General features: G+C 43.3%; 1 protein-coding gene and 1 long non-coding RNA gene across 6 annotated transcripts in view; one reads left to right on the forward strand and one right to left on the reverse strand.

The window, feature by feature from the left end:
- Positions 1-2,039, forward strand: part of LPAR3 (lysophosphatidic acid receptor 3) — a 96,266-nt gene extending 94,227 nt beyond the window's left edge. For all 5 annotated transcript variants that reach the window (XM_049111752.1, XM_025417805.3, XM_025417804.3 and 2 more), the window contains exon 3: positions 254-2,039. In XM_049111752.1, the coding sequence (XP_048967709.1) occupies positions 254-582 (329 nt within the window). In that variant the 3' untranslated portion in view covers positions 583-2,039. The remainder of the gene's footprint in view (positions 1-253) is intronic.
- On the reverse strand, positions 1,573-8,836 carry LOC118354922 (uncharacterized). The gene is made up of 3 exons (XR_004816353.2): positions 8,581-8,836; positions 2,540-2,726; positions 1,573-1,656 (listed from the first exon to the last, which is right to left on the reverse strand). It is a non-coding gene; the product is annotated as an uncharacterized LOC118354922 (long non-coding RNA).
- Positions 8,837-12,543: the final 3,707 nt, after the last annotated feature.

Genomic DNA, 12,543 nt, shown 5'->3' on the forward strand with positions numbered 1-12,543 from the left:
GAGTCCTGGGAAAGCAGGTAAGGAGCTGAAATAGAACACAGAGAACAGTCAAGGAGGTGGCCAGCTGTTCACCCCTAACGAGCCCAGGACTCAAGTGCTCAGAGGATGGATGTAAGTGGGCTTTGCAGTTGTCAAAACAAATCCTCAAAAAACAAAACAAAAAACAAATCCTCAAGGTCATTGTTGCCACTGACTGAAAGCAGGGCAAGAGGAAACCTAACTGAGCAGCCCGCTTCCTTTTCTCTCCCCGCAGGGGCCTTCGTCGTGTGCTGGACCCCAGGCCTGGTCGTTCTGCTGCTCGACGGCCTGAACTGCACGCAGTGTGGTGTGCAGCATGTGAAAAGGTGGTTCCTGCTGCTGGCACTGCTGAACTCAGTCATGAACCCCATCATCTACTCCTACAAAGATGAGGACATGTACAGCACCATGAAGAAGATGATCTGCTGCTTCTCTCAGGAGAAGAACTCAGAGAGACGCCCCTCCCGCATCGCCTCCACCATCCTCAGCCGGAGCGACACAGGCAGCCAGTATAAGGAAGACAGTATCAGCCAAGGCACAGTCTGCAACAAGAGCAGTTCCTAAACTGTGGGTGTGCCTACCAGGGCCTCCTCTGGGAGAGGAGCTGTTAAGAATGGCTACCTGTCTCTAACTACACCCACCTACAGTGTTATTTCAGGTCTAAATGAATCACTGGTAGATTTTTTAAAATTACATAATTTCAAAGCATGAGCAGTAAAGAGGGGACACAGTGCATTTGGAGAAAATGCACAAAAGAGAGAGACAGCACAGTGGAATCCTCAGTGATGTCCTTGGAACTGCTTGGAGGACCATTCTGGGCCCTGTCACCATCTTGTAGCCATTCTCTTTGTGTTTTAAAAGGATGTTGATAAAGGGCCTTAGGCCAAGATAAATAATAATGTTACTTGAGCCACTTGATATAGCTGCTTGGAAAGCCTATGTAGTTCTTTCTGCATGCATTTAAAATTTTGAAAATGCTTCAGCTATGATATTTGTTTCCTCAAAGAAACCATGGCCAGTAGCTAGTTGTTCCATAGGAATCTCAGAATAGCAAATCAGTAAGGACTCCAGATTTGACTTGGTTTTTAGCTGAAAGAACATTCTGAGCAAGATTTACTTAAATAACAAAAACAGGTACATGTTAGAAACTTCTCTTGAAGCAGCACACACACACAAAAAAGGCCTTAAAGTGGTCGTCTTAAGTGTGCATGGGTGTGTATACACTCCTGTATGTTTATACATTTCTAATTTGTATTTAAAGACCTCAAGGACAGTGATGGTGAAGTAAATTCACTGGCCACCTAGACTTTCAGTCTAGGACTATAGCTGTAGAAATGACCTGTCATGCTCTAAAAGAAAAGAAAAAGAAGTGACTCATTTGCAAACAGACACAGAGCAGAGTAGAAGGTATATTGATAAGTGGGCTGAATTCCTTTCATATAGGATCACATATGAGCTTGACTTGAGTCCTTATTTTCACTTACCTCCATATCACTGGTGGCTTGTCAGACTTAGTATGTGGAATAATTGTCACATTTCATATTTTGCCCAGAGTTATCGACATATTTCCGGTACTTGTCTTCCGTATGGAATGAATTTTGATCTGAGTCCTATTTAAAAATCATCTCTGTCAAAGACCTAAGTAAACATGAAAGGCAAGTCAGTAAAAAAAAAAGTTTCATACACATAGGCTACTGACCAAAGTTTTTATGTAAAGCATTTAGAATATATTCTGATTTTAAAATAAGAATAACTTCAAGGCAGTTATTATACTATTTATGTAGTTTGCAAAAGAAGTTTACATTTTTTTTGCTATTGTGATGTAACATTTATGTGCAAGAACTACTTGGAATAAAAGGATTTGAGAAGTCATGCTTTTTAGATGGAATGGCCTAAAATAGAGAGTATTATGATTTGAAGGTGTAGATTTCACAAACTCCATGTAGTAAGTGGGTCTATCTGAAGCTTATGTCAAAGTTCCTGATAAAATAAAATAAAATAATTTGTTCCCTCTTGTTGAATGCATTATTGCTTTGTGTATTTTCTAAGTAAAAATATAGTCTGTGGTAAGTATAACACACATTTCTATTGCAGAAGAAAAATCAGGTTTGCCATGAAGTACATACTTGCAATGTTTTATGTAAGCATTTTGAATCTACAGCTGGCCAAAGGGTGGAGGATTGAAATTGAATTCCAGTCCCTGAATAGCTACTAAGGGATCTTTAAAGGTTTTATTTTGAGGTAAGAACCATTTTTAGTACCCTGCAGCAGAATTTTGTATTCAGAATAGTGTCTGGAGGGGATCCAAGTGTGGAAATTTGTGATGGAAATATATAGCTTTTGTTTTTATGTGTGCACACATATCTCAGAGATGGTGTAAGAGTAGAGAAGTTGTGTATATTTGGAAATGACAAGTGGCTGGGGTCACAGGACTTGCCCAGAGCATGGCAAACCCATCTCTTAGTTGGAGAAAAGATGAAGAAAGAATATTTTCCCTCAAATCCTAGGACCCCAAACTTACCTTCAAGTCATTGAGGTGATGGTTCTAAAAATTCGATCTAGACCTTTTCAGACCAACCCTTGACTCAAGGCATGGGCTACTCCCGAGCCAAACAAGATTTAATTTTCTTGGATTTGTGGCACCGCCCGAGGTGTTCTCATATATCTGTGCTGGTGACAGAGTCTGCTTCTTTGTGAAAACTGCCTGCCTGGAAGGAAAGAATTTTTTGGAAATACATTGTTGAATTTTTTTTTTTTAAGTGAGTGGTAGACTTGGGGCCATCATGTGATCTTTACAAGCACTGAGCCCTGAAATGATCATGGCCCCCACTGTGGAACTCCAAATACAAACAGTACTAAATCAGAGAATAAATGTAAGCCTCTAACAGAGCTCTGATTACCCTCACAATCAGCCTTTTGATGCGTTTTGTACATACCGATAATCAAAATTTAGAAATTTCGCTGCCCCTGTTTCCCCAGACATCCTGAGCATCTGCACAGCCCATGGTCAGAAGGCCTAGGGTCCAGGACTGGGTGAAGTCAGCAGCATCAATATTAGCTGGTGGGCCATGGGGGAGACCTGGGAACAGGCGGTATAGCTCTGTTCATCTGCTGGCACCACCCCACGTACGACAGGGCGTGCCATGTCCCAGGTCAGTAATTTCATGAGGTTAAGAGTGTTTTGTATTATGAGCCCATTAATCCTTTAATCATTTGCGATGGGGGAGAAGAATGCTTTTAATTGATTGAATAGCCATAACGAAGGTAAGCCTGTGAAGACACCCGTGAAGGTGACTTAGCCCTATTAGAACCGAGAGTAAAAACAACCAAAGTCTTGTTCTACATCATGATCCATCTCACTGTGTACCAAAAAGAATCCAAAACTTGCAAACACAGATCTGACCTCTGGGATACTTACCTCAGAATTATATCTCCTTGGCGGACTGCTAACTGTGATATTAAATTGGAAACCCCTAGGGCTCCTTCCAGTTTTATACATTGTCTTTCAGGCATAGGCATGGGGTTAGAATCACTTAAAAAAACATGACAGATTTTTAAAGTAAGGGAAGCTGCATTTTGTGAGTGAGGCTCTCTTGAACACATCACTTAATTGAAAATATTCATGATTTAAGACTAGTTTTCACAGAGGAATAATGTCAGGGTGGGAGATTCTGGGGGTTGGGTTTTTTTGGGGGCCCTAATGGTGTATTATATTTTTACAGCATTCTCTCCAGTACTTTTTAGAGTGTGCTTTCTCCCAAATTAGCAGATGGTAAACTATTAATGGCAATGATTAGGAATTCAGAGCGTTTTATCAGATATAATTTGTGAACTAAAGGTTTCTAGTGCAAATGATAGTAAAATGGTTACCAAAATCACATGTGAAGATTCCAGTGGACATCAGTAAGAATGTGAGTCACATTGTGCTATGGATACAATGCAGTACCTTTGCATGCCAATCCATGAACACGGTTTGCAATTCACTGGGTCAGCCAATCTTGGAGTGTGCAAATCTTGCCAGCTTTTTAGAGAGTTGCAGTTTTGTACAGCAAAACTTCATAAATTTTTTCTGTATCAGCAACTTCAAGTTTGAACAATTCTAATTTCCATAAACCATCTGTGTTGTATTTGTTACTGAGTTTAGAGCCTGCACATTCCATATTAGTCACACGGTTATATTGAAAAAGTGAAAGGGGGGAGGCCACCTGTCACAAGCCCAGGTTTTATCTTTGTGCACATTAGAAAATACTCTCCTTTCCTCAAGATAATCAGCTTGCATCTATTGGAAAATCATCTGATACATTAATTTCGTTAGAACTTTACTACTATGTATCAGAAAACTATACTAATATATATGCATGTCCACAGTATGATTGGCATACCTAGAGTTGTTCAGTTCACCACTCACACAAATGTACATGACATCCATCTTAAAACAGTAAATCGAAATTCAGAATACCTGGGTTCCAATTTCTATTCTGCCCTAAATTGTCAATAAAACCCTAGATATGATCACTGGCCTACTAAATGTAGGGCTCCCAAAATTCTGTGATTCTATACATCCACCTCCCACATAGGAATCCTGGAAAGAACCCTAAGTCTTTGGATTCTCTGGATTACACTCCTTTTGTAGGGATTTCAAAGAGAAAGAGCTCTGTTTTCACTTTTTACAATGGTTCTGAAGGTTGGGGAGCCTGGGTGGTTCAGTTGGTTAAGCATCTGCCTTCAGCTCAGGTCATGATCTCAGCAGGATCCTGGGATTGAGCCCTGCATCAGGCTCCCTGCTCAGCGGGGAGCCTGCTTTACCCTCTCCCTCTGCCCCTCCCCCCAAGCTCATGCATGCGCTCGCTAGCTCTCTCTCTCAAATAAAAAAAAGTGGTTCTCAAGCTTTAGTGTACACTAGGAAGACCATCTAAAATCTATGAGGGGCGCCTGGGTGGCCCAGTTAGTTAAGCATCTGACTCTTGATATCAAGTCAGGTTTTGATCTCGGGGTGCTGGGATCAATCCCCACATCCAGCTCCCTGCTCAGTGGGGAGTCAGCTTGAGATTCTCTGCCTCTCCCCCTGTCCCCCCCATTCATGCATGTGCTCTCTCAAATAAATAAATCTCTAAAAAATAAAATCCATGAGATTAAAGTAGCTCTGAAATGTGTAGTTATAAATCCATCATCAATACAGGGGGAAAGGATTTCTGGAATAAAATTGAATTGCTCATCAAAATGGGAACCTAAGAGACTTGATGACCTGTTTATGTGTGCTAAAGTGAACTTAAATGTGAAGTGTGTGAACTGTTTACTCCAAGGCAAATAGAAACTCCACACTTATTTTTACATTTAACCAAAACTTTGAACATTCCCTAGGTGCTAAGGAACAAATAAAATATTTGAAAATATTAAGGAGGGGCATGAATGGATGTAGTCATCCTCAAGGTATCACTTTGAAACATTGGTGATACTGGTATTATGTTTTTTAGATCTGGCCTCTGTGGTGTAATTCTTGATATAGAATTCCCCAAGACCTAGTAGTAGAAAAAGAAATCACGTAAAGGGGCTACTTTTTGGTTAAAATCCGTTTACAATTTATGGGTTAGTGATCTGTTACTGGTAATCTAAATCAGACTTGTGTTTCTTTTAGGTAAATGCCTGATTATGGGTTTATATAAACTGGGAGATGGGACACATCAACCAGGCTTCAGTTAGGAAAACTGAAACCATTCTGGGTACTCGAAGCAGGAAGGTGTTTAAAATAGGCAATTGGGCACTTATAAAACAGTTGGAAAGGCTAGAGGAGCAAAGGTAAGGAAGGAGAGCCCATAATTGGCTCTCAGGTTTGCAGCTAACTTTCTGGGATATATTGCCACACTGGTCAGGAACTTTTGGAAACTGCCTCCTGAGGCAAACCATTTGTGACAGGACACCCAGAGGCCACAACAAAATCTCAGATCTGTTGCTAGAGGAAGAATACGGCTCCGGCTTCCCTCTGCCTTCCTCATCTCTCATAGTTGTCTGGCACTGCCAGACTCTAGACTGGGATATTTGCTGGCTTCGTATTCTGAGAAATATGGTTCCCAGGCTTCCAACCTTTCAGATTCAGGAGAGATAGAAAAGATCAGCAATACAACCAACTGCAAATAGCCAATTCAGCACATGGAGAAAGGAAAATGAAAGGAGAAAGGACTTCTTGGCTTCTGAGAATTTCCCCTTTCTCAAATACGTGTCTTTTAGTTTTTCTTGACTGAGGGTAGAAGATACAGTTAGTTCTGGAAAAAGGGGTGAAAATTTTGTAAAAAATAAAGTGTTGGTACATATAATTTACAGGTTCCACATTTTAGCATATGGATCTTCCAAAGACTGGGAATAAGATGAAAAAAAAAAAACAAAAAGGACATAAAAGCTTATTATTGGCTATTCATTATCCAAACCTATGATATCAAAGTTAAGATTAGAACATGAGAAATAAAATATGTGTGTCACAGTTGATATACAATCATGACAAATATAGCGCCATTCAATCTTTCCTTCAGGTCCAGATAGTGTGTAGAAGAGGATCTTGAAACAATAAGAAGTGAGCCAAGGTCAGTGTAAAATTCAGATTTGCAAAGCCATTTAAAGTCAGAATTCAGTGTTTCATGGTCTAAAAGATGCAACAGATCAACCCCTTTCTGGAGTAGAACAGTCATAGATCTAAGTTTCAGAGTTTATAGTTTGCTGGGGAGAAAAAACACTAAAATTTCTTCTTTTTACAGAAATTAGAGCCTGATAAAAGCATCTCTGTGAGGAAGTTGTAATGTAGGGATTATCTTGAATTTACAAATAGGGAAACTGAAGACCACAAGATTGAACGAATATGTAAGATACACGGTGATTAAATCAAGGGTCAAACTTAGCTAACGTTCAACGTTAGATTTTCTTCTCTACTCAGAAAACAGCCCTTAGTAACTGCATATGACTTCAGATTTCAAAAAGCCAATGTTCATTGATAATAGGTTAGCCACTTTAGGGATTAAGAATGTTTATGCTCTTTTGAGCAATTCAACTTCTGAGAATGGTTCTAAATGAGGAAAAGGCTTTGTACACAAAGGTGGTCAAAACAACATGTATAGCACTGGAAACTTCTACACAATGCAATTACCCAAGCACCGCGATCAATGTAAAGCATTGTAGTCCAGCACGTGGACTTGGAATCCTATTGCCTAGGTATCTCAGCTTTTTCACTCACTAGCTATGGGACTTTGGGCCAGGTCCTCTTTGGGCAATTCCACCCAGCACAGGCTTGTTATGGACAATAAATAAGTTATGTCAGGCATTTAACACAGTGCTGGGGCGCTCTGTGTGTGTGTTTATTGTTACGGATGGAACGCTGTTCAGCAAATTTTAATTATGGCTGTGGTTCAGCTAGTGGTATTGAAAGACGCGTACAACGGAGGATTTGCTGATGGATTGGACGTGGTAGTGAGAGTCGTGTCCTAAAGAGACTTCTAAGGCTTGGGCTTGGACTACTACAAACGTACAAATGGAGAATTCCTTTTTTCTTTCTTTCTCTCTTTCTTTTCTTCTCTTTCTCTTTCTTTCTTTCTTTTTCTCTCTTTCCTTCTCTTTTTCTTCTTTCTTTCTGTCTTCTTTCCTTCTCTTTCTCTTTCTTTTTCTTCTTTCTTTTTCTTTCTTTCTTTTCTTCTTTCTTTCTCTTTCTTTTTCTTTCTTTTTTCTTTTTCTCTTTCTTTCTTTCTCTTTCTTTTCCTTTCTTTCATTTTCTTTCACTCTTTCTTTTTTCTTTCTTTCTCCTTTTCTCCTTTCTTTTTCTTCTCTTTCCTTATTTCCTTCTCTTTCTCTTTCTTTTCTTCTTTCTTTTTCTTTCTCCTTTTTCAATCTTTTTCTCTTTCTCTTTCTTTTCCTTTCTTTCATTTTCTCTTTCTTTCTTTCTCTTTCTTTCTTTCTTTCTTTCTTTCTTTCTTTCTTTCTTTCTTTCTTCTTTCTTCTCTTTCCTTATTTCCTTCTCTTTCTTTCTTTTTCTTTTTCTTTTCTTCTCTTTATTTCTCTTTTTCTTTTTCTTTCTCTATTCCTTTCTCTCTCTCTCTCTCTCTCTCTCTCTCTCTTTTTTGACCAATATCTTGGTTGAACGTCGAAAGCGGTGCTGGCAGCTTGGGCCCCAGGAGCGGGACATCCGGGCCTCCGGAGGGCCGACGGGGCCGCGGGTCAAGGGTCAGAGGCCAGAGCACGAGCACGCGCATGCTCCGTGGGGCCCCAGAGCGGCGGCTTTCACTCTCCCACACGACGTGGGCGGCGAGCCGGGCGAGCCGGGCGAGCCGAGGGCCCTGCGGGCCTGGGAGCCGGGTCCCCCCCCCCCCCCCGCGGGGCCACGGACAGAGCCTCAGGCGGCGACAGCCAGTGCCCAGGGCCGGCCCTCCGGCTGCCACCCCGCGGAGCCGCGAACGGGGTGTTGGGCCCGAGGAGCACCGCTACCAACAGCCTCCAACAGTAGAACTTCTCGCGGAGATGGAGACCTTGGTAGGAGCCCAAGATTTCGGGGGGGGGGGGGGTTCCGGAATTCAGCGGCAGTGTGACCTTTGACGTTGCAGGGACAGAGCCAGGTGATGTCAGGGAGGAGCTGGCTGGGCCGAGCGCTGTCGGGCCGGAGAGCTTGATCTCGGGGTCACACACAGGACCTGAAGGGCGCGTGAAGCCGCGGGGTTAGGCTGGAGCCCGTGGCCGGGGAGCGTAGGCGGAGATCTGACTCCTGGGGGCTTGCGGTGGCAGTCGCGGAAGAGCGTTAAGAAGGCAGAGGAGCTCCGGCGATGGAGGAGCAGGAGCAGGAGCAGGAGCAGGACCCGTGCCGCCGGGGGCCTGAGCGTGGGCCGGTGACTTGGCGCCTCGAGCCCGCTGGTGCCGCGCAGCCGCGGGGTGAAGCCTGCCCGCAGGAAGCCCGAGCGGCGCCGGGAGGAAGGGACTGGAGGCCAGCGAGGACTAGTTAGTTTTACCTTGTTTTCTTTCCTAAAAAGGGACCTGTAGCTGGAGGGGCATGTGCAGTAACGGGGGGGATGGGGGGGGAAGGTTGCTTATTTTTACACGGGAATTATTACAGCATGTGGTTACTGGTGGGAATGATCCAGTGAAGAGGGAATAAGTGATGATTCAGGAGAGTTGTGGTGACGATTGCTGGAAGGAGGGAGCTCCAGGGTCTGAGTGGACACTCCTGTCTTTCGCAGCAACAGGGACATTTCCCGAGCACAGCGAGAGGAGACCAGGCAGGGCAGGCCCGGGGCGTCGGCGGATGTGCTGCTGCGGTGTGCCCGGCGCTCCTCCTGTCTTATCGGTGAGGGCTGCGGACCTGACCGTTAGCAGAGGGTGGTGATAAGGGGAGAGGAGTTGAGGGGCTGAAGGGGGAAGAGGAAGTGAGAAGTCGCGTCCAGGAGAGCGCGAGGGTGAGTGGACCGGGGACCTCAGTCGGACTGCCACACCCAGGCCCGCCTCGCGAGGCTCGCGGGCACCGATCCAAGACCATTCAGACAGTTCATGCTTCCCTTCCGCCTGTCTAGCTGCCTGGCTGCAGTCATGGTGCAGACAGAGACCTGAATTCCCTGTCAGGCCACGTCCGGGCTCCGTCCCAGCCAATTAAATCAGAACCTCTGGGGCTTGGGCTCAACCAGGGCGGGTATCTGAAGTGATTGCCACGCTCAGCCAGGCTTTCAGAACCACGGATTAAAGCAAGAAGGTGAAGGGAAGGTTCGCAGAAGAGCCTGAGATCCAGGGACATCCTGCTGTGAAAAATTCAGCGTCTGTTTAATTACCAAGAGTGGGCTGAAAATTGAACTGAGAAAGGGAGCCCAAGAGGGGAAGCTAAGGTGGAGTGAGTGCATACTCTGGTGAGAAGTGGGGTGCACCTCACGTGCTTAATCTTGCATGAGGTAGGAATTAGGGAAGGACCTGGGAGATAAGAATTTTTAACCTCTGCTCCACAGTAAATAACCTGGAGCAGACCGGGATGTGAGTTGCCCTCAGCAACCCTGCTAGTAAGTAGGGTCTGAATCTGGACCAATTTGCTCTAAAGTTTTTGCTGAAGGTTTTTTGAAAGATGTGAAACTAAAGCCGTGTGTTCAAGGAGGAAGTGGGTTTTGATTTTGGACACGTAAGAGGGCTTTCTCAGCTGGAGGAAGACTCCAGAAAAAAAGGCCAGGAGGGCAAGAAAGAACGTGGTGAATACAAGGAATATCCAGGGAGGAGGATGCCTCCTGTGGCCAGGTTGAAGTGAATAAGAGAGCAAATGATTCCACTAACCAGCAAATAAATGAATTGGGGGAGTGTCTGTCTTCAGTGGCTGGACAGCTGGGCAGCCTGCCAATGTACTTGGGGCTCGTGGAAGCTGCATTGCAGGACTGCTGGGCAAATGTTCCCTGCATTGTTTGTACAATTCATTATTTTTAAAAAATGATAGCTGTTGGGCTCCATTGAGATAAAAGATGGCCTCTGAGTATAATCTCATTATCATCTGTCACCATGGCTGGGGAGGTTTATGTGTCCACAGAATCTCAGAATCTATATTTCTCTAGCTTTAATCTCAGGGTCGATATCCCAACACAGCACTGCTCATAATAAATAGCTAGTAGTAAATGATAAAGTAGGCTACTGTGTTTTATTTTATTTGGCTTTCAAGCCAATCAATTTTATAGCTGTCTGTTTGAGTGCTGAAAAAAAAGTTCTGGAGACAGCAAAGAATCACATGAAAAACTAGAACACTCTGACAAAATGAATCTTTATCTCCTCGATTCTTCCCATGGAAAGAGGCCCTAGGTAGACTGTTGATTATGCATCTAATAAGGTGGCTGCTCATGGAAATGATCCTTTTGATTGGTTTGCAGGCTAACTCTGTTTTATGCCCCTTTTGGCCTGTGATACAGCTTCTCATATGCACTTGTGTGGTATATTCAGTGATGACATTGGTTTGCTTGCCCTCCATCAGCGACTTTTTTCACTTTAAGAATATGGAAAATCATAGTTCCTGAAATGGTAGCTAGAGAGAGAGAGAGAGAGAGAGATGAAAAATAGAATAACATCTGTCCTCAGCAGTGCTGCTGATTAAAAAGCTAAGTCCACTCTCTTTCTGCCTAGTATTCTTCTTAGAAATATATGTGGTTCAAACAAGGTGGAAAGTGTCTTTTCCTGGGGTAGAAAGTCTGCATGTCTACAATTTGAAATTTTTTATGTTATGGCACAGGGGGTGGCGGGGCAAGAAATATAAATGGTCCAATTTTTAAAAATGCCGTAAATTCAACAAAAAAGCCAACTTCTAAGTATAATTGCTATCCTTGTCTGTGTTTCAAGTTTCCAACCAAGAAAGTCTGTTTGGTTCAAGTCATTCATCAATGGTAGCAGGCATTATTCATTCATTCCCTGAGCAAACTTTTATAGAGTATTTACCGTGAGCCAGACAGTGTGCTGGGTATTGAGAAAAATGCCAGGGGAAATAAAATGGACCCTGAGTTCAAAAACAGCTTACTCTAGTGACTGAGGTTCTTTCAGTACATATTCATGGGACAAGAAAGGGACTAATACTCAGAAGTTGCCCCCACTGTCCAAAATGTGTGACCATACTTATGGCTATTGAGAATGCCATTTGGATTGCCTTTGTACAGCTTGCAAGGTATGGTCTAAAATTCACTATAGCTGTGGGATCAACAGAAATCTTCCTAAGAACCAATGACTGCAAGGGTATTTGCATGTGATTTGTCTATTTTATGTAGATTATGTGAATAAGTTATAGGCATACTTTAAAAAAATTATCGTTGCTATCCTGAGGTGTATTTCTTGATTTTTTATTTCCTTTTTAATTTTTTTAATCCTTGAAATCTATCTGATTTCCTTATAGAAAAGTCTGTGCAGAAAGGCAAAAGATGTTTAGCTAGAGAGAAAGAGGCAGAGGAAACTGGGGGGGTGGGGTGGGGTGGGGAGGGTGCTACAACAGATGTAACCCGAAGGGGCTCCCTGTCATCACAGAGAGGACATTCCCAAAGTTAAATACAGTTGCTAGCACCATGGAGGACACAGCTCCTTGGCCTCCAAGGCCGCACATTTTCTTCATTGTCCCTTCTCAGTCTCTTTTGCTAGTTTCACTTTTCTCCCTGGCATCTTAATCCTGGCAGGGACTGCCACTGGTCCAGTTCTCTTTTCCTTCTACCTTCTCTCTTGGTCGTATCATCAAATCTAGATGCTGGGAACTCTCAATTGTACGTCTCTACCCAGGACCTCTCTGTCTCTTTCAAACTTTAAACTCATGTAGATAATTCCCCTTCCATGTCTAGTAGTTGTTCCCTCTCACCCCAAACTTGCTCTGCCCATCTCAGTTGATGGTAATACAGTCCTTCAGGTCGCTCAGGTCAAACATCTTAGCATCTTCCTTCACTTCTTTTTTTTTTTTTTTCCTTCACTTCTTTTTTCCTCACTTCCCACATCCTATATATATCTACAAATAGTGCTTTTCAGCATAAAAGCAAAATCTGACCACTTCTCACCACTTCCAGGACTGTGTTCTGG

This window comes from Canis lupus, chromosome 6 (assembly GCF_003254725.2).
Source record: "Canis lupus dingo isolate Sandy chromosome 6, ASM325472v2, whole genome shotgun sequence".
Classification (NCBI taxonomy): domain Eukaryota; kingdom Metazoa; phylum Chordata; class Mammalia; order Carnivora; family Canidae; genus Canis; species Canis lupus.